We start from the raw sequence: 21,668 nt of genomic DNA, 5'->3' as shown, positions 1-21,668 counted from the left end.
ATGACTTTAGGCTTACTGAAAATGCTGGCATTCTGCATGCTTGTGTCCAGTTCTGCATTTGTATCTTGAAGGGATGTTTCATGTTAACAGCCAGACTTAACTCATTCTTAGAGTGCAGCCAAGCAAAGGTGGAACTGCTCTCTTTTAAAGAGAACTTGTTATTTCAAATTAATCTCAAAATTATCATGGTGGGAAAAAACCCTTTATTGGACTTTATTACATTATTTTGAATCATATAAGGCAAAGAATGGGGAACTATGTTTTGAAATTTAGGGTCTTTAAATGTCTGACTGACTCCCCGCATTGTTAAGAGCAGGGAATCTGCCTTACAGTTAAGATCAAGGGCCAAGCCTATCTGCCCACAAATCCTTGTAACTTGATTTCCACATGAATCGATAGGAGAGTAATTCCAGTAACTCCTGTCAAACCCAGCTCCCCTAGCCTCCCAACTCTACTCAGCTGTTTCACTCTCTGAAACCACCTCAAACCACCTCTATTAGATTCTGAACATCTCTGGTATTTTGAGTATTATCTAGTCTTGTTTTTATCCATAGTGACACTGGCACTTACTGTCAGAAGTGCTTAAAATAGGTTCACTCTATGAGATAACTTTATCATCAATCGTGTGTACTGATACTGAGGCTCAGACCAGTGTGCTTAAAGTCTTAAGCACAGTATGTACTCAGTAAGCATTAGATGGCCAGTCAATAGCTAGACAATAGCACAGCTCAGACAAAGACTCAGAAGGTCTGACTCCCAAACCTAGTCATCATTTGAAGGGACCACTCCATCCTTTGATACAACCAGGGTCCCAAATAGAACCTATTTACACAGATTAAACCAGAATCTCCCAGAAATCAATGTCTCCTATCCACTTAAACACTAATGTGGAAACGGTCTAAGCTGTCATTTTCTCTCCAAACCTTCTTTACTTCTCTAATTTCAAATCTCAGATGAATTGCCCCGGTATCTGTAATGAACCAAAGTTACAAATCCTAAGGATACTCTCTCTAGGAAGTCCACTGTACTAGCCTCTATCCAGAGACCTCTTCTCATGAGTTTTCAGCACTAATTATCCATGCTGGTCAGCTCATTTTCATTTAACTTACCCCAAGATGGAAGAATGTGTGTCTGTTGTGTCTTCACCCCTACAGAGCGTAGTGCAGACCAAACACTCAGCCAGTTTCTATTAAAAAGCCTGCTTTATTATTCCTTCTCATGGACTGCTTTTCAGGAATGTCTTCTTTGACAGTGCTTTAACTACCTCTTACTTTGGTCTTTCTTTAGTGACAATATTAGGGCTAGTTTCTAAATGAACATAAGACTTAACTTACTAGTCAAATCGTAAGTGTCAGAAGAGAAGCGAAGCATCTGCCTGAAAAGTCCGATTGACACTCGACTCTCCAAACAAGCAAATACTGATCAAACCTCATTTCTCAAGGAGCCTTGAGAAACTAGGTATGGTGTCCCAGACTTACATTTCAGTACTTGGAAGCTAAGGCAAGATTTAAGTTCCAGGCAAGTCTGGGATACAAAGAAAGGACCCTTTCTAAGAAACCAACAAACAAACCAGAAACTAAATATCTATTTTAATCAAGTACTTTGATAGTGCAAATTTAATAAACTAACATGCCTCTGACTTTTATACTCATAGCAAGGTCATTACATAACATTGCAGTGTTTTCCAAGTGAACTTTCATTTTAATCCAATCTACAAAGCATTTACTGGTATGACACATCTGACAAAGCCACAGACGTCTATCAAGCAGCATCAGTGTAGTATAAAAAGTAAGTAAAGGAACTCAATAGCCTTCTCTCAGCCTTATCAGCAGCCATGTTTCTGGGGAAGGACCTACATACATAATTCCTTGCCAAAAACCAGGATGCTAAACCTCTGAAGAGCCTATGCAAGAAACTGTGCCTGTGTCACTTAGCAAAGACCTTTACCAAGGGAACTGTGGGGTTATTGCATTCCTTTTTTGGTTTTTAAGGAGACTGCAATAGAAATATATTAAAGATAGCCTCAACTATCCAACAATCTTCTAACTTCCATTTGAAACAGAAGCTGTAGGAATCTACACGTCTTTATAAAGAACTCTCTTCACAGCACAGCTGTAGTTCACGCTAAAACACAAAAATGTTCCCTTTGTGCTATAGTCTTACAAATAGAATATATATATATATATATATATATATATGAGAATGAAAGCTCAGATTCTGCATGAAGCATTATTCAATCTTGCCTTTTGATATAAACATGAATACAGCCAAATTTGCAAAGCGTTCACTTAATAGTTTAGTTGATGAAACGTTGAATGGACCTGCATCTTCAGCAAAGGAGACTGTCAGCTTTAGCAGTGTCCTTGGCACTGGAAGCTCAGCTGAAGTCCCGGCCTGTGAGGATGAGTGGAGCCACAAGAGTCCAGAGGTACAGGAGGAGGCACACCCAGCTGGAGCCCATTTTGACCCACACAGCTAGCCAATTGCTGGATACTTTCTGGAACTTGGCATCAGGACTAAGAAAACCAGAGCAGGGGGAAAAAGCACTTAATATTGCAAATCAGAATCCCTCCCATTCCACTCACCCTGGCCAATGCCAAGAAACCCCCCAGGGAGACTTAGCTGCTACCTTAACCCTAGTATGGTCCTAGTAGGGACTTGAGAAGCTACTTTCAGTTACTATGGCCAACAGACTGCCTCTCAAACAGCATTTCCTTCTTGCTAACAGGAAAGACCTAACTTCTTCCAAGGAGGTTCTTATGTACCATCTGAATTACTTACTCTAATTACCAGCAAAATGGAAATAGCCTCCCTGACATGGTCTCTGCTTAGGACATTATTACTTTGACCAGAATACTTTAATATGGCCTCTCTAAAAGCACAGGAAAAAATTATCACTGTCAGGCTGAATGGTTTTATGCTATGATTTTCTTTCTTGAATAACTCATCTAGAAAAGTTAACCAATAATTTGAACTGCAAAGAATTCCTCCTGGGTTCTATTTCAATCAGGACATGTTGGCACATGCTCTTAATCCCAGGTGTTAGGTGGCTGTGGCAGAACCAGAACAATGGAAAGTTTGAAGCTAGACCATAAGAAACAAACAAAAAGGACTCCAGCAAAGGACACTGAATACAGACAGCTTCATTCTGAGGGAGAAGGGCTCCGCATTAAGGACAATTCACACAGATTTATAGGCATTCCCAGGGGCTGAGTATTCTTCTGCCTTTCCCTATGTCTCCTACCTGTACCAGCTGGTTATGGTCATCATGATGTACAAGGAAGCACAGCAGAGCATCCAGTGGAAGAAGGAGTAGCTATACTGCACCCCTTCCTTCTCATTATCCACAGCCCGACGAGGCTGTCCATCTTCTTCATCGCTGGCTCCATTGGTGGTATCACCAAGGATAACACTGTCACTCCCAGAGAGGGTCAGCTTGTTAACTTGGCTATTGCTTGAAGTACGGATGCTGGAAAGTAATCCCAAGAAAATCACATCAAAAGGGAGCCATTTTAGATGAAATAATGCCTTTGGCCTACATCTAGGTAAGGTTACACCATAGTGGACCTGTAATGCCAACATTCAGAAGGCTGATTGATATAGGAGGATTGGGAGTGGACAAACATACACACATAAAGTCATTTTAGATAATAAAACAAATGCACTCAGAGTGGTGGCACATGTCTCTAATCCTACCACTCAGAAGAATGAAGAATTCAAGGTCACCTTAGGCTACAGGACTTTGAAGAAAAAAAAAACAAAAAAAAAAAAAAAAACAAACCAACAGGCTGGGTGTGGGGTGCCTTTAGCTCCAAAACCTGAGAGACAGAGGCACTTGGATCTAAGTGAATTCCAGGCCAGCTTTGACTACAAAGCAAGTTCCAGGAAAGCCAGGGATACACAGAGAAACCTTGTCTCAGAAAAATAAATAAATAAATGAAACAAAAATTTCAGCACATAAACACTGACAACCTGAATCTAACCCTTAGAATGCAGAGTGGGAAGGAGAGGCCCGGCTCCTGAAAGCTGTGCACATTGCTTGGGCACACACCTACCCACTTGGGAGGTGAAGGCTAGAGAACCAATTCTAGCTCATCCCCAGCTATACACCAAGTGTGGGGCTGGCATGGACATGAGCTCTGATCTCAACCAAAGGCCGAAAAGTAGCCAGCCAGCTTAACAATCCCTACTCTAGGCCATCTTAAAAAAAAATCTGAGCCAGCTAGGCAGTGGTGGCGCATGCCCTTGGGAAGCAGAGGCAGGCGGATCTCTGTGAGCTTGAGGCCAGCCTGGTCTACAGAGCAAATTCCAGAACAGGCTCCAAAGCTACAGAGAAACCCTGTCTTGAAAAAACGAAACAACAAAAAAGCCTGCTGCCAAGTCCCATAACCTCAGTTCAATGCCCAGGACTCACATGGTGGAAGGAGAGATGCAAGTCCCACAAGTTGTCCATTAACAATTTTCATCCTTAACCATGGTGCAACTGTTGCTCCCTCAATAAACATACACACAAAATAAAATGTTTAAAAAAATTAAGTCTGGCCGGGCGTTGGTGACACATGCCTTTAATCCCAGCACTTGGGAAGCAGAGGCAAGTGGATCTCTGTGAGACCAGCCTGGTCAACAGAGCAAGTGCCAGAATAGGCTCCAAAGCCACAGAGAAACCTCGTCTCAAAAAATAAAAACAAAAACAAAATTTAGTCTGTACATGAAGTAGAAGGCTACTTAAACTACAATGACAAATGACTAAAATACCATGTACCAAAATGTTAACAAAATGTTAAAAGTAGATTGAAAAGTAGATATTCCAATTTCCTATTTTATATGTGGTCATTCTTATTTTGCCAACTTACAATACTAAAATTTTATCTTGGCTAATTTTGAATATTCCTTACTTTAAATTAGATAAATATTAATCTAATATAATCAATTATATGGAAAAATGAAATGAGTGGATGGGTACAAATGAAGTATATCTGTGATTTTGTACTAGGAACTATTAAACTTACAATTTTTTACTTAATATAAATAAGGAAAAAGAATAACTTATTCTTTTTTTTTAAGATTTATTTATTTATTATATGTACAATGTTTGTCACCAAATCTCATTAAGATGGTTGTGAGCCACCATGTGGTTGCTGGGAATTGAACTCAGGACCTTTGGAAGAGCAGGCAGTGCTCTTAACCGCTGAGCCATCTCTCTAGCCCCAAGAACTTATTCTTTTTCCTTATTTATATTAGGAAGTACCATATACTCTTAACACTTTCTGCCCTAAATTCACTGTATTTTTTTTTCCAAAAGATAATTCTCAGTATCCTAATTTCCAGCTTATCAAAAATCAAGTGAAGATTTTTATCCTTCTATGCAAAGGAGGTACACCACCATAAAACCAGGAGGAATTATGAGAGGATTTTCTGAACTTTCTTTTTAGTGTATTTTTTTTTTTTTCCAAGTTTCTCTGTGTAGCCTTGGCTGTCCTGGAACTCATTCTGTAGACTCACAGAGATCCACCTGTCTCTGCTTCCTGAGTGGTGGGATTAAAGGCAAGTGCCACCAAGCCTGGCTGGATTTTTCTAAACTTTAAGAAATATACTCAGCTGGGTAAAGCAAAGACATGGAAAGGACTTTTTATTAAAAGGAGCTGCATTAATTCTTTAGCATGGTTTAAAAATAATGTATTATTCACTTTCATGAGAATCTTCTATTAAGTACCCTTACTTAGAACTTACCTAGAATATATAAGGCAGATAACAAAGATAGTCAACCCCCCAAAATCATCCAAATTCATAGAGTGTCCATTCTGTGATGACGGAGTAGAGGCAGGAGCAAGAGTAGTTGAATTTGCTGGAGACACAGTGGGTGAGGTTAAATGTGTTATGATGCTCCTAAGAGAGGGGTTGCAGGAACGGTCTGAAAATGGAAATGTTTTATTATCATTAGTTAGAGCTCACTCTTGTTCCAATGAGCAATCAGAGGTGTATTGTGAAACACAGGAAAGTTAAGCTTAGAAGAACCCGAAACTCAGTAGGCAATACAGTATTTACGTCTTACCCAATGATCTAGCTTTAGAAAAATTAGGTTTCTCAAGTTTTATAAATGTCTATTTTGACTACATTGGTTTTGTGTGGTTTAAGAGACTGTGCTCAGGTTTTCCCAGCAGAAGCACATCCCTAGTTTTACGTCACTTACTTAAATCTACTGTGAACACTGGCCATTTTCAAGTGTTTTATTGTTTGTATACCCCCCACAGGGACACTGTCAGTGAGTTATGGCACTCCCTTACCAGGTTCATTGGTCATGGCCGACCACGTGAGATACAAGGTGTACAGAGTGATGATGGAGGACTGCAGGAGGCCAGAACGAGGCTGATGTTCCTAGGAAATCCAGACAAAACAATGTCACATGATCTGTAAGCAATGACTTTCTGAAAGTCTGCATGCCTCCCTGGGAAGCACTGAATTGTTAGAAATTTAAAAACCTTATTCTTCCTGACAGTTAAAAGAGGACAGATACCCCTTCAGGTTCAGTTAGTCTAGAAAATAAGAAAGATAATGCGGCCATGCTGTGGTGGCGCATGCCTTTAATCCCAGCACTCTGGAAGCAGAGGCAGGCAGATCTCTTTAGAGTTCCAGGCCAGCCTGGTCTACAGAGATAGTTCCTGACTCCAGGACAGTCGGGGCTGTTACACAGAGAAACCCTGTCTTGAAAAACGAAAATAAAGAGATGCATCTACTGCTGGTTTGCAAAGCATTTCACAATCTTGAAACCGCCTTTATATCTATCACGCAAAGGCTTTCAGTTTCTAGACTCTTTATATGAAGAAATGTCCACTCAGCTCTACCACATAACCGCTAGGTGGCCTCCCACTTCTTAGAAACTTGTTTTGTTTTTCTTTTTTTCTGGATATTGTTTCCCCAACACAATCTTACTCCAGTTTCCAGCACTGCCAGGACTAAAGATGTATCATGTCCAGCTAGTAATTAAATGTGAACTAACAAAAATAATCAACTGATCCTTCCTGAATGCTGGGATTAAAGTGTGCAGCACCTTGCCCGGTGCTGAGCTCAAACGCAGGGCTTTGTGCAGACTGTGCAAGCTTCTACCAACCAACCAACCAAGCCACACCCCAGGCCCTCAATGCTCTTTTAAAAATATTATTATATATCTATTCTGTGTGTGTGGTGGGAGGGGGACCTCAAGTATGATCAGAAGTTAGTTCTACACTATGGGTTCCAGGGATGACACTGGGGTCATCTGGCAAGCACCCTTATTACCTGAGCCATCTCAGACACGTCATGTTTTCTTGAGAAAAGGCCCCACTATGGTTTTCTAGACTAACCTCTAATTCTTAAGGGATTAATTGTCACACTTCAGCCTTCTAAGCAGCTGGGACAGCGGGGATATACCACAAACCCTGCCATTTTCTGACTTTAAGAAACTAAAACAAGGGGCTGGAGAGATGCCTCAGAGGTTAAGAGTACTGACTGCTCTTCCAGAGGACCTGAGTTCAATTCCCAGTACCCACATGGTGATTCACAACCATCTGTATGTAATGAGATCTGGTGCCCTCTTCTGGCCTGCAGGCATACATGAATGCAGAACACTGTATACATAATAAGTAAATCTTGGGGGGAAAAAAAAACAAGTCAACGGCCATACCACCCTGAATGCACCCAATCTCATCTGATCTAGGAGGCTAAGCAGGGTCGGGCCTGGTTAGCACTTGGATGGGAGACAAGAAAAGAAAAAATAAAAAAGCTTATCTGGTATTACAGGTATATCCAACCATACTTTAAGTTTCCTCACAATTTAAATGTTCTTTTTATTTTTTTTTGGGGGGGGGGTGTCGAGACAGGGTTTCTCTGTGGCTTTGGAGGCTATCCTTGAGCTAGTTCTTGTAGACCAGGCTGGTCTTGAACTCACAGAGATCCGCTTGCCTCTGCCTCCTGAGTGCTGGGATGAAAGGCGTGCGCCACCACTGCCTGGCTTAAAATAATTCTCTTAAATTGTCTTTTTTCTTCTTCCTTCGGTTCAGAGCTGTAGTAGTCCAGACTGGCCTTCACTTACAGAAATCTTCCCACTTCAACCTCCTAGGTTTGGGCTAGTACTTTTTTCTTCTGATTTACTTTCAATCATGCGTGTTTAAGTGTCCGAGTGAGCGCATGCCACTAGTGTGTGAGTGCCCTTAGAGGTAGGTGATGTGGCATCTGGGCACTGAATTGAATCCCCTGGGAGAGCAATATTTGCTGCCAGTTGCTGAGCCATTTCTCTAGACTCCTTATCATTTTTTAAAAAAGTGTGTATGTTGTGTATATATATGATATGTACATGCATGAGTGTGAATAAGGACAGATGTATGTCTTGGTATGTGTTTTGAGGTCAGAGGACACTGGTTGTCAGTCCCTGCCTTGTTTTCTGCATCTTTACTACATCTCCCAGGCTAGCTGGTCACAAGTTTCCACCTCATCTCACAGTAGGAAAATAGATTACAGACACAACTACCACGCCCAGCTTTTTACATGAGCTTTGGGGAGCTGAACTCAGGTCCCTGTTCTTGGTGCTTTATCCACTAAGTCATCTCCCCATTTACTCTTAGAATGAAAGCTGAGCTTGGTGGCTCATGTCTGTAATTCCAGCACTAGCAAGGGGGAAGCAGAGTCCAAGGCCAGCCTGGGCTACAGGAGACCCTGACTTTAAACACTGCCTGGAATTTAAGCTTCACAAGAGAAAACAGAAAACCATCTTACCTGAATTTTGGAGAGAATGGATACAATAGAAACTGCAACACAAAAAATCAGGTTAAGGCTGATGAAAACCTTATTTTCTGTGCAGCCATCTGGTCTGGTGTAGAAGATGTAGAGCAACACGGCAAAGATGATTGACAGGATATAAAACAAGCTTGTAAAAGACAGCAAAGCTGGAGGAGGGGAAAAAGGTATGAATGTCCACCATCCAAATAAATGGCTAGAATTAAGATCAATTTTCCTCTAGGCTATATAAGTAAAGAGACTTAATTCATTCCTATGGTGAGCAATAAACTGCAGGAAAATCTGAGATGCCCCAAGATTAAAGTTTCATATTGTTTTAAAATTATTCACCATTTAACTCCAAAATCCACTTTTAAGTAAATAAACTTACAACCTGGATTGCCTAACCTGGGTTTCATGGGTTCATTCAAAAATATTTGGTGATTTCAGTTTGAGTAATCTCTGAATTACATATTAAATATGTACATAATCTTTTCTAGATGATTCCTGGTCTTTCAATGGCATAATTCAGGACCAGGTGAGGTGGGTGAACACCTGTAAAACTGGTTAAAACCAACCAGCTAAAGGATCACAAGTTCAAGGCTAGCCTGAGTTACACAGAGCTCCTCTCCACAAACAAGGTCACAGCTGACAGGAACTTCATGCCAGAGATGAATGACATCTGGAGCAAACAAAACAGGCCCTTTTTGAGACAATTTTATTCTTCAGCCACTGGCTCCTTAAACCTGGCTCCCATCACAAATAATGAGATAATCTCCCTGGTCTGGGAAAACAGTGCCTTTCCATTCACATAGATAATTAATTAGCTGTATAATTGAACCTGAATCAAAAAAAATGTTTGTGTAGCATCTCAGCAGAGGCAGTTATATTATGAACTGAGAGTCCAATGACTGAATGTACTATGCTCACCTTCCAGCAACACACAATTCATAATTAACTGACAAACTAGCTTTTTAAAAGGAAGCTATAGGGGTTGGAGAACATTTCTGGCTGTTGTTCTTCCAGAGGGCATGGGTTTAAGTCCTAGGGGAATCTAATGCCCTCTTCTGGCCTTCATGGGAACTCCACAAATGTGGTTCAGATATAAAATCAGGTAAAACACACACCCCCACCCACCCACACAATTTTTAAAAAGGAAGCCCTACATTGATTGACTTTGAATATTTAAAACTGGAGGTTTTAATATACTCCTACTTAAGGTTAACAAGTATGACTCTTGGAAGTGAGTTTGGACACTTACCAGCATACCAGAGCCTTGGGTTTCCTTCTTCCATTCGATTTACCCATGATTCATTCCAAGAGTGAGCCATGTCTACCAAGAGCACCAGTTGGATGAAGATGAAGAAAGTGGCCCCCATCATGCCAGCAACAAACCAGACTGTAAACAAAAAGAACAATTATTCTTCATCATAAGAGTAACATCTCAGAATGACTACTGAACTTTATGAGCAGACTTCAACTCTAGTAAGTGAGGCAGTGAAGACATTCTGTCTACAGCAGTACAGTATGACTATTATCATTTCAAACTCACAGGTGTTCTTTGAGGAATGTCAGTTGCAATTCACGCCTTTAGAAGCATTTTACCTGTGTGCATCAGATAGACAGCAGAGAATAATTTCTTTGAGACAATCCCCTCCCTTCCATCATGGTGAGACCCAGACTGATCATCAGGCTTTGTGGCAAGTGCCTTCTACCTTGAGACCTTTAAAACTTGTTTTAGATTGTATCAAAGGGAGCCTGGTGAAATGATCCATGAGACATAGTTATCAACAGCAGTTAAAAGTACAAGTCCTTTAAAAAAAGGCCAGACCAAGAGTAGGCTAATGCCTTCAAAATGTCTTCTGGTGCTCAAGCTCAAGGGTACATTGTTTTTAAAGACAAAAACCACAAGTGCAGTGTTTGAGTGGGGTTGAGTAACATTGTCTTTTAGCAGAGCTTAGCACTATCTTCCAGATACCACATGATAATTATTTTCTATTTACACTTCCTCTAATTATTTAAGTTTTGTTTTAGCTTGCACAAACAAAATGATTTTGGTTAACACATTCGGACCATGGTCAGGGTCACAGATAGTCCAAATGCACTGCCAAGGTAGATTTGGCTATTGGGGAATGGAAGACTGAGGAGTGCCCAGGCAGACACAAAACAGAGTTAGGACAAGATGGTATCATTCAGCGGCTGGAGAGATGGCTCAGAGGTTAAGAGCACTGACTGCTCTTCCAGAGGTCATTGAGTTCAATTCCCAGCAACCACATGGTGGCTCACAACCATCTGTTTGAGATCTGGTGCCCTCTTCTGGTGTGCAGGTGTGCAGATATACATGGAAACAGAATGTTGTATACATAATAAATAAAATCAAAAAAAAAATGGTATCATTCAGTCACTTCACTAAACCTCACATAACTTTGTGAGACTTTTCCTAAACCAGGCGGTGGTAATCCACCTGTTCGCCTGTAATCCCAGCACTCAAAGAGACAGAAGCAAGCAAAGCCCTGAGTTCCAGGATAGCCTAGTCTGCAGAGTGAGTTCCAGGACAGCCAGCCCTACACAGAGAAAACCCTGTCTCAGAAAACCAAAACCAACGGGGCTGGAGAGATGGCTCAGTGGTTAAGAGCACTGACTGTTCTTCCAGAGGTCCTGAGTTCAATTCCCACATAGTGGCTCACAACCACCCTGAATGAGATCTGGTGCCCTCTGCTGGCATATAGGCAGAAGACTGTATCCATAATAAATAAAATCTTTTTAAAAAAAGAAAGAGTCAGGCGTTGGTGGCTCACGCCTTTAATCCCAGCTTTTGGAAGACAGAGGCAGGCGGATCTCTGTGAGTTCGAGGCCAGCCTGGTCTCCAGAGCAAGTTCCAGGACAGCCATGGTAGTGCACAGAGAAACCCTGACTTACAAAACTAAAAAAAAGAAAAGAAAAAAAGAAAACTAAAAAACAAAAAAGACATTCCCTTTACTTTTAGGGAGCTGGGGGAACCACATAGGAAACTGTCAGATATCACTGCTGCCATGTCATAGAAGCAAATTAAGATGGGGGGGAAGGCAGCATGGGAGTGTTACATTCTGATGTTGACAAGCTCTTTGATGGCTTTTCCTCACCAAATAAGAAGATTAAATAGTACAAAATTAACACACAGTTCCAGAAAAGCTGAGAAGTGGTCTAAAAATACCTCCTGGTTTTAATCCATCAGTGCCCTAATATGTAGTCATACAACTGGACACCATGTCTTAAAGGCCAGTTCTATAAAAATCACTAACAGAAACACAAGCTCTTAAAACACCAGAGTTGTACACATCAACCCCTCAGCAGTAAGTCATACCTGAAGTAAAATGGCCCCCAGGGATGTAGAAAGATCCAACCATGATACCAATAATGGCAGCAATTTTGAAGAACCAAAACCTATTAAAATACAAAAACAGGGTTAGGAGAAATGCTAACCTCTATTTTACACTGAGAAAAAAATGCATTTCTGATGATAAAAATAAAGCCTAAATTTAAGCATTTAAAACATTAATGTCTAAGATTGTTTCTTTGTTTGACCCAAGTCTATTCTACTCAATATTTCATACAAAACATATTAAACCAGGGCTTGTGACATCTGCGGTAGAATGGAGGGGGCTGAGGATGTAGCTCAGCGGTAGAATGGTTGCCCAGACATGCAAGGCCTAAAGGTCACTCTCACCACCACTGCCACACACACATATATTATAAACAATGTTATACTGACTGGTCCAATAAAAAGAAAGTTGAGACAAATAACCCTTCATATGAGCTTTATTAGAGTTACCATCATAGCCACAGGCAGCCATGAAGAGATAGATGAGGGTCCTGAAGGGGAAAGGCCTTCAATTCCCTTCAGCTCCCTGAGAATATGAAGAATTACAGCATCTTATGATGAGATCCTTAAGGAAAAATTCCTGGAAAAGGGTGGGTTATTGGAGAATTTGGAGGGGTTGCTTCAATACACAGTGTGTGTGTGACCTAGCATAGGGGCTAGTCGTCACAAGGCAGGATGGCACTAGATAAAAATAAATGTGTAATTCAAGGGTGGTTTGGCCTGCTAGTAGCTTACAAATGGGAAGAAGGAACTTTGTAAGAGCTGTAAGCTCACAGCACATGTTGATTATTAACTCTGGTGAGAGCTGGGGGTGGGTGGAGTGGAATGATTTCCATGAGAAAAGGCAGATAGAGGGTCTATAACCTAACAGCTGGAATGCAAGAGAAGTCATTCACATGAGTAAATTTCAGAGTTTTCTTACTTTTAGCACATAAAGGTAATGCCTTTTCTAGAATTTTAAGTTTTAACAGTGTTAGTTAGCTACATGGAAAGTCATTAATCATTACATTTACGAAAGAAATTACCCACCAATTCATCATTTACAAAATAGGACAGAAGGAGGTTCAAGATTTGGGTTCAATTCCCAGCACCCACATGGCAGCTCACAACTGTCTGTAACTCCAGTTCCAGGGGATCCAACAACCTTACACAGGCAGGCAAAACACCAATGCACATAAAATAAAAACAGATTATTTAAAAACAAACAAAAAAAACAAAATAGGACTAAAAGACTTTGTCCATAATCACAGAGCTCATTAGCAAAAAGGCCAGAACCAAATCTGACTTTCAATCTATAACCTTTACTATTGTCTTGACCTGAGTCAAACTGGTAATCTTACTAGGGAGATGGAGGTAAGAGGATCAAGACTTCAAAGGCCAGACTGGCTGATGAGACCCTGTCTCAAATAACCAAAGCAATCAACCAACCAATGTGGCTTGCATGACAGAACATGAAGTATCAAGCTTTGAGAACTGAACATACATCAACTTCAATCCTATCTTCAACCTTTTCCCAGCAAAAACATCTTAGGCAAAATATTTAGCTTATCTGAAATTTAGTTACTACATCTATAACAAATACAACATTTACAAAGCTCCCATCAGCTTCCAACTGAGAAATTTATGTGAAAGAGGAACTGTGGTCAGAAAGGGGAAGCAAGAGAATAATATTTTTCTTTTTTTTTCTTTTTTTAAAACTGTTTCTTGCCAGGCATTGGTGGCGCACGCCTTTAATCCCAGCACTCGGGAGGCAGAGGCAGGCAGATCTCTGTGAGTTTGAGGCCAGCCTGGTCTCCAAAGTGATTGCCAGGATAGGCTCCGAAGCTACACAGAGAAACCCTGTCTCGAAAAACCAAATTAAATAAATAAATAAAAACTGTTTCTTATATACTATGTGTGTGCTCATGTATGACTGTATGTGTCTCAAGTACATGCTTATCTATAAATGAAAAAAAAATGTGTCTAAGCATTGTGTTTGATCTATTTTACAAGGTACTATATATAGGCACCTGAAAGAATGCTCCCAAAAAATTACAATAAATAGGCTGGACAGTGGTGGCGCACAACTTTAATCCCAGCACTCGGGAGGCAGAAGCAGGATATCTGTGAGTTCAAATCCAGTCTGGTCTACAGAGTTCTAGGACAGTCAAGGCTACACAGAGAAATCCTGTCGAAGAAAAAAAAAAGAAATCCTGTCGAAGAAAAAAACCACCCAAAAACAATAAATGATCTTTCATGTATACATCTAACCACTGTTTAATTATTCCATTGCTTCTATTCAAATAGCAATATAGGTGAGGAACCATGAATATTGAAAGACAATCTTACATACCCATTGTGTATTGCTGCTCTGGGATCTTTACTTGTTTTTACTTTTAACATAAGCAAACAGAAGGCAAAGAAAAAGATGGCCACAGCAAAGTTGATCCGATATACAGCTTTAAAACCGACCAGCACATCACAATCTTTCTCTGCCTTTATATCAGGCACCTTGATTTGAAATCCTCCTTCACAGAATCCAGGAATCTGAGGAGGCAAGGAATTTCAATGCCATGAGAATATCAACACTGCAGCAATGCTTATCTTACTCCAGAAGCAGGATTTATAAAAGAGACAGACCGCTTCAGCAATTTTTTAAGATTGAGAACTGAAATTTCTCTCTCCCCAATCGACTTCAATCTTATTACCTAAGAAAATAAAAAACTCATATTTAAAAAACAAAAGCACCGGGAGGTGGTGATGCACGCCTTTAATCCCAACACTCGGGAGGCAGAGGCAGGCGGATCTATGTGAGTTTGAGACCAGCCTGGTCTACAAGAGCTAGTTCCAGGACGGCCTCCAAAGCCACAGAGAAACCCTGTCTTGAAAAACAAAAACTAAAATAAATAAAATAAAAAACAAAAGCTGGGACGGAAAGATGGCTTAGTCATAAAGAGCACTTGTTGCTTTTGCAGAAGACCAGGATCCAGTTCCCAGCACCCACATGACTGCTCACAATTGTCTAGCAATAACTCCAGTTCCAGGAGAGCCAATGCCTTCTTCTGACTTCCAAAGGCATCAGGCATATACACACATGCAAGCAAAACACTTGTACACATTAGTTAGAATGTATTTGGCCCCCATAATCTCACAGAGAGTGACACTAATCCACAAGTGTCACTGTGGAGGGTGGCCTTTGAAGTAACCTATGCTCAGCATAAGGCCCAGTGTCTCAGTTGACTTCCTGTTGCCTGTAAGATGCTGGACCCTCTCAGCTCCTCCTTCAGCACCTGGTCTGTCTGCACACCAGCATGTTCCCTGCCACCATGATCATGGACTGAACTCTGAATCTGTAAGTTGCCACCTCAATTAAATGTTTTCCTTTGTAAGAGTTGCTGTGCGGAAGGGTGTTGGTTGCACACGCCTTTAATCCCAGCACTCGGGAGGCACAGGCAGGATTTCTGTGACTTCAAGGCCACCCTGGTCTATTACACAGAAAAACCCTGTCTCAAAAAACCAAAGATTCCCCTGGGTCATTTAGTACGCCCTTCTCTGAAGACAGGGTGTAGCTCAGTGGTAGAATAGTTTGAGGCTATGAGTTCGGTTCTCCATTAATCCACATTCCTGAGGTTATTTCAATTTTCTCAGAATTTTTTAGCTACAGCAAATTCCTTCCATATTGTAGTTTAAAACTTATGCAAACAAGGAAAAACCATTTCTAAATTCTGTATTCTCTGGGTTAAGACTAGAGCCCAACAGCCGGGCAGTGGTGGCGCAAGCCTTTAATCCCAGCACTCGGGAGGCAGAGGCAGGCAGATCGCTGTTGAGTTCGAGACCAGCCTGGTCTACAAGAGCTAGTTCCAGGACTGTCTCCAAAGCCACAGAGAAACCCTGTCTTGAAAAAAAAAAAAAGACTAGAGCCCAACAATGCTCATTCTGACTTCTATGTCTGTAAGAGGACTAACACCTCATAATCTTTCTTCCTTTCTTTTTTTTTTGGGGGGGGGGTTGGAGACAGGGTTTCTCTGTGGCTTTGGAGGCTGTCCTGGAAGTAGCTCTTGTAGACCAGGCTGGTCTTGAACTCAGAGATACACCTGCCTCTCTCCCGAGTGCTGGGATTAAAGGCACGTGTGGCTAGCACCTCATATTCTGTGTCCTGACTATATCCAAAGATAATTTAAACCAGGTGTGGTGGCACATACCTGGAATCTCAATACTTGAGAGGTAAAGGCATGAATATCAAGAGTTCAAGGCCAGAAGGGAACTGGGATTACCATGTAATTCAATCTTGTAAAGAGTTCAAGGCCAGCCTAAGCTACATGGTTAGAAGGACAGTCTAGGCTACAAGAAACCCTATCTCACAGTAATAGTTATAACAATAATGTTTAAAAGCCCTAAATTACTGGGGCTGGAGAGATGACCCAGGGTTTCCTCCTGTGAAGGACTGGGGTTCAGATCCCAGCACTCATCTGGTGGCTCTCAACCATCCATAACTCCAGTTCCAGGGTACATGACTCATCTTCTGACCTCTACAGGTATGACACACATTTGATGCACATACATACATGTAGGTAGAACACTCCTACACAGAAAATCTTCTAAAGGTATTTTAAGTGATCTTGATTGAGTAACAGTAAAAGAATTGTAAAACATAAAAACTAATTTAAAAAAAACACATGGTAAGATGTTGTAACTTCTACTTACCTTCTTTAGCTGAGTTTGTATGCCATCTGTCATCATGATACAAGACACAATAGTGCCAAGGATGAGAATAAAAGCATAGATGAGCCGAGTTACAGTGGAATTCTTGCTGATGGGACAGCAGCTGCATAGCAAACATGATGCACCACTACAGAGGCATGGAACCTGTAAGAGTACCATGGGCCATGAGATACATCCTTCATCAGCTGGACAGTGGTGGTGACACCTTTAATCCCAGCACCCGGGAGGCAGAGGCAGGAGGATCTCTGAGTTGGAGTCCAGCCTGGTTTACAGAGAGTTCAGGACAGACTGCAAAGCAATACAGAGAAACCGTCTGGAGAAATAAAAAATTGTTCTTTAGACTTTACTACAAGAAGCCCACCACACAATGCTTGAGATATACAACAAGCTTCCAAAATATTATATTCACAGGGAACATATTTTGTGTGAAAACATTAAGAGAAATACAAACATATCTCTACTTTTTGGTTACTGAGAACCTTAGCTCCCAAAGTGATGATTACTATCAGGTATGGTGGCTCATGCCTTTAATTCCAGTACTTGTGAGGTAGAGGTAGGTAGATCTCTATGAATTTGAGATCAGTGTGGTCTACATAGTGAGTTCCAGGCCAGCCAAAGCTACCTAGTGAGAGACCCTGTCTCAACAATACAGTGTTGGTTCACACCTTTGATCCCACCACTCCAGAGGCAGGTAGATCTCTATGAGTTTGAAGCCAGCCTGGTCTACATAGCTAGTTTCAGGACAGCTAGCTGTTATACAGAGAAAACTGTCTCGAAAAACCAAAAAAAAAAAAAAAAAAAAAAAAAAAAAAAAAAAAAAAAAAAAAAAAAAAAAGAAAAGAAAGAAAGAAAGAAAGAAAAGAAGTTTAGACACTGATTTGCAACACAGGTTCAAAGCCAGAAAGTTTTAGACTGTTTTAATTTTTGAAAAGCGGTGAGTGACAAGAGTTCAAGCAGAGGGGTTTCTTATTAGGGGAAAAGGGGAGGGGGAAACCAGCTTCTAGGAACAGGGGCAGTGGGAAAGAAGAGAGACAAGGCAAGGAGAGGCGGAGGGGGGAGGGAGGGAGGAGAGAAGAGAGAGACGAGAGAGAGAGAGGGGGAGGGAGAGAGAGAGAGAGAGAGAGACAGACAGACAGACAGACAGACAAGAGGATGGGAAGTGGGCAGGGCCCTTTTAAAAGGGAACATAGTGAATATGCCCAGGTGCTGCTCTTAATGCTGCAGCTGAGGGTGTATCCTGTTAAAACCCAAAGACAGGCCAGTACAGTACAAAGACAGAACTGTGAGGAACTAGTCTAATCTCAGAACAAAGCTGCTTTTGCCTCAAAGTAGGCTGAGATGAGAGCATGGCCCCTCCTGCCTCTGAGCAGAAGCAGAAAGAGTTAATCTTAACAAGCTTTGGCTGCAATTTATTTTTAGGGCATCCAAATATCACTGTAAAAAAAGCCATTCCTGCCCGGAGGTGGGAGCAAACGTCTTTAATCCCAGCACACAGGAGGCAGAGGCAGGCTGATCTCTTTGTAAATTCAAGGCCAGCCTGGTCTACAGAGCAAGTTCCAGGACAGCCAGGGAAATAGTTTCTACACAGAGAAACCTTGTCTTGAAAAACAAAACAAATTCCATCCCTCCCTCCCTTCCTCTTTCTCTCTCTTTGAGACATGGTCTTTCTATGTAGCCCTGCCTGTCCTGGAACTTGCTCTACAAACCAGGCTGAGCTAGCCTGGATCTCATAGATCTGCCCATCTCTGCCTCCAGAGTACTGGGATCAAAAACATGCGCACTATGCCCCAGTCTACTCCACTCTTTAATGAGTAGGTTCAGACTCTGCTTGAAGCTTGACCCCCCAGTAACCCGTTTACCCTGCATAGATAGTCAATTCAAACAAACTACCCTGTAAAATTTATTTCCTAGGGAAATAACAAAAATTCTGCCTAACTATCAAGAAATGAACCTCAGTCAGTCACCCAGGGCACCACCACTACACTGAAACTGTCTGCCAGATTTGAGCCACCACCCCATGAAAGTAGTCCCCTTAGAATGAATAGCTGACAGCTTCTATTGTCTTGCCTGCAGCAGCCATAGAACAATGTATCTAATAAGCTCTCTATTGTCCTTTTCTGTCTTTGATGGATTATTCACATCCTGGCTATTATTGGCCTCAACCCAAATCTGCAAGAAACGAAAGTAAAAGGACCACTAGCAAACCCAAAAGGCAGAGACACATATTCTCCCATCAAACTCAGAAGGCAACAACTCTGAAACCCCATGTTAGATCTGCAGCTTCCACCCATTGGGCTGCTCAAGTCCTGTGTGTGGTACTTTGCTATAAAGGTCCAGGAAATCATTACACCTATCTGCTTCTCTAGGTCATAAACACCTTGAGGGGAAGACCACTTCTAGTGTTGCACTTCACACCTCTGCATAGTAGGAAATCGGTTAACTGCTGTGCAATCTCCCAGTCTACTACATGCTCTGTCTTTTCCTGTTTGAATATGGACAACTCCACTCTTTCTGTTGCTCAAGGCAAAAACCGAGTCTCAGAGGCTCCCTCAAGTGACTTAAAAGGGCAACTTCTAGAAAAGAGGAGGCCATAAATCCCCATTTAAAGGGATGTTTTAAAGCTAGGGAAGAACCAGTTCTCATGCTCGTGTAAAAAGAATTACATATCAACCCCACTCTGTCTTCATAAACAAAAGCCAGGCAAGGTATCGCACATCTGTAACCCCAGCACTGGGCTACAAAGTGATATCCTGTCCCCCAAATAATAATAATTTGAAGCATTTTGTTAAAACATAGGCCAGTTGTGGGAGCTCACACCTATAATTCCAGCACTAGGTAGATTACTGCAAATTCAAGGCCAACCTGGGCTAGGAAGTTAAAAAAAAAAAAAAAAAAAAAAAGTAAAGGCTAAAATCCTTTGCCTGGCGAGCTAGCATACACCTGTAATCCTCATACTCTGGTGGGTAAATCAGGATATTAGTGAGAAGCCTGGGGACTGGGAGTGTAACGAGGGGACACTCAAGAGATGCGTTTAGCATAAAAAAAAAAAATCCTGGTTCAATCTTAAATACAAAAAAACAAAAAACAAAACAGTAAGTATCTTCATGATTTGGTTCCTTGATATCCTGACCCCTTTGGAGGGAGGGGGAATGGGAGATGGGGTGGGTACTGGCAGTCGGGAGATTAAACCTTCCTGTTTGATACAGGGTCTCTTAAGTGCTGAGATAAATGATCTGCCATGCCTAGCTCTCCACAGCCTTTAATTTCCTATTATTTTCTTCCCTCATTCCACTCTTATTACTAACCCCACTGGAAAACATTAATTAATAAAATATACAAGCAGTTTCTAGATATAAATGCCCGGACTGCACCATTTCACATAAAACACAACTTGAAATGATGCTGTCCGGGGGGAAAATGAACAAGATATCTGCGACATTACCCCCCCAAAAATGCCACGGACATGAAGCAGAGACGGAATCCTTGGTTCATTACATCAGTTCGGGAATAAGAAAACAATTAGGGAACTGGTTCAAGGTACCATGCTCCTCTGAGACCGATTCGTTATTCGGTGTAGTCTCTTTCCTAGATCCTAAAATTAACTTTTTAAAATGTCTTAACAGTGACAAAGTGATTGACTGGTCATTTCTTCACTTTCTCCTCACAACAGCTCTAGAGGGGAGAAATGCTAGGTTGTTTAATCCCTAAATGTTTAGGCCGCAGCGCTACTAATTAAATGTACAGCCACAGCCAGTCAGTTTCGCACCCGAGATGCAGTGGGGCTGACTTAAAAAAAATGCCTTCCCCAACCAACACTGCAGAGCACTGGCATATGCCGAGCTATGAACGAGAAAATTACTCCAGCGACCCTAAATTTCATGACGCCACCTCCAACCCACTCGTGAACCCCGCCTCGGGACCTCAGCGTGGCGCGTCCTCCTTCCGTTCCGCCGGAACCCAGGGTCCGGAAGGCTCGCGGGGGCGGGGCGTCGAAATTGTAAACAATGGCGGCCCGGCCTCCCGCGACCCTCCGCCCACACCGAGGGCCAGCCGAGCCGCCGCACCCCGACCCCGGCACCGCAGCCCCCGGGGCCTCGGCCCCGCGCGCGGCCCCAGCCTGCCCGCTCCCCTCTGCCGGCCTCGGCGAGGGTCGGGCCCGCCTTGGGCGTCCTGACTGCCATTCCCCGCGCGCCCAAGGTTCCGGAGGGCCCAGGCCTCGGGACTCACCCAGCTGGCCAAGGAGAAGACGCCTAACACGGCCCCCATGGTGACGCCGGGGCCGAGACCCACCGCTCCGGGCGGCTGCTTGCGCGGTGGCTAACTGCCGGCTCAGGCGTCGCCTCAGGAACGCGACGATTTCTCAAGCCGGAAACAAGGCCCGCCCTTCGCAGGACGCCCAGCACGTCAGCGAGTGGCCCCGCCCACGGGCCAGTGACTCATTGGCTGAGGAGGAGGAAGGCGGGGCCGAACACGAGAGGAAGGCGGGGCTACGGCTTTGGAATTGCAGGGGGTGGGGTGTGGAGAGGGAGCGAGGAGAGGAGAAAGCCTATCCGAATTAAGCATCCTGTAGACTGTTTAATGGTGGCCGGGCAGTACATTGTGAGTATGGAGAGGTGAAATGTTTGGAAGGTCCGAGGCAAACAAGCTATGTTGGGTCATGTCATAAGCATCCAGGACCTGTAATCCCATCACTAGATGATTCAAGGCTAACCTAGGCTACATAAAGAGTTCCAGGCAAGCCTGGGCTATAGTGTGACCCTGTATCCGACGGAGAGGGTTGTTGTTGCAGCCGGAAGTGGTGGTGCATGCCAGGAACCCCAGTATTGGAGAGAATGAGAGGATCAAATGTCAAGGCTAG

General features: G+C 42.5%; 1 protein-coding gene across 2 annotated transcripts; it reads right to left on the bottom strand.

Annotated features, from left to right (window-relative positions):
* Positions 1–1,183: 1,183 nt before the first annotated feature.
* On the bottom strand, positions 1,184–21,193 carry Serinc3 (serine incorporator 3). Of its 2 annotated transcripts, none has more exons than XM_027423490.2 (10): positions 21,038–21,193; positions 16,793–16,954; positions 14,442–14,635; positions 12,092–12,171; positions 10,010–10,147; positions 8,749–8,918; positions 6,285–6,375; positions 5,731–5,911; positions 3,245–3,469; positions 1,184–2,516 (listed from the first exon to the last, which is right to left on the bottom strand). In XM_027423490.2, exons 1-10 carry the CDS (start codon positions 21,074–21,076, stop codon positions 2,378–2,380), a joined length of 1,419 nt encoding a protein of 472 aa, XP_027279291.1. In that variant the 5' UTR covers positions 21,077–21,193; the 3' UTR covers positions 1,184–2,377. The 2 variants fall into 2 exon arrangements, with proteins under 2 accessions (XP_027279291.1, XP_027279290.1); XM_027423489.2 differs by lacking the exon at positions 21,038–21,193 and adding an exon at positions 20,731–21,025.
* Positions 21,194–21,668: the final 475 nt, after the last annotated feature.

Source organism: Cricetulus griseus, chromosome 6, assembly GCF_003668045.3.
Source record: "Cricetulus griseus strain 17A/GY chromosome 6, alternate assembly CriGri-PICRH-1.0, whole genome shotgun sequence".
Classification (NCBI taxonomy): Eukaryota; Metazoa; Chordata; class Mammalia; order Rodentia; family Cricetidae; genus Cricetulus; species Cricetulus griseus.
The sequence above is the reverse complement of the archived record's forward strand: the minus strand, read 5'-3'. Positions and strand labels throughout refer to the sequence as shown.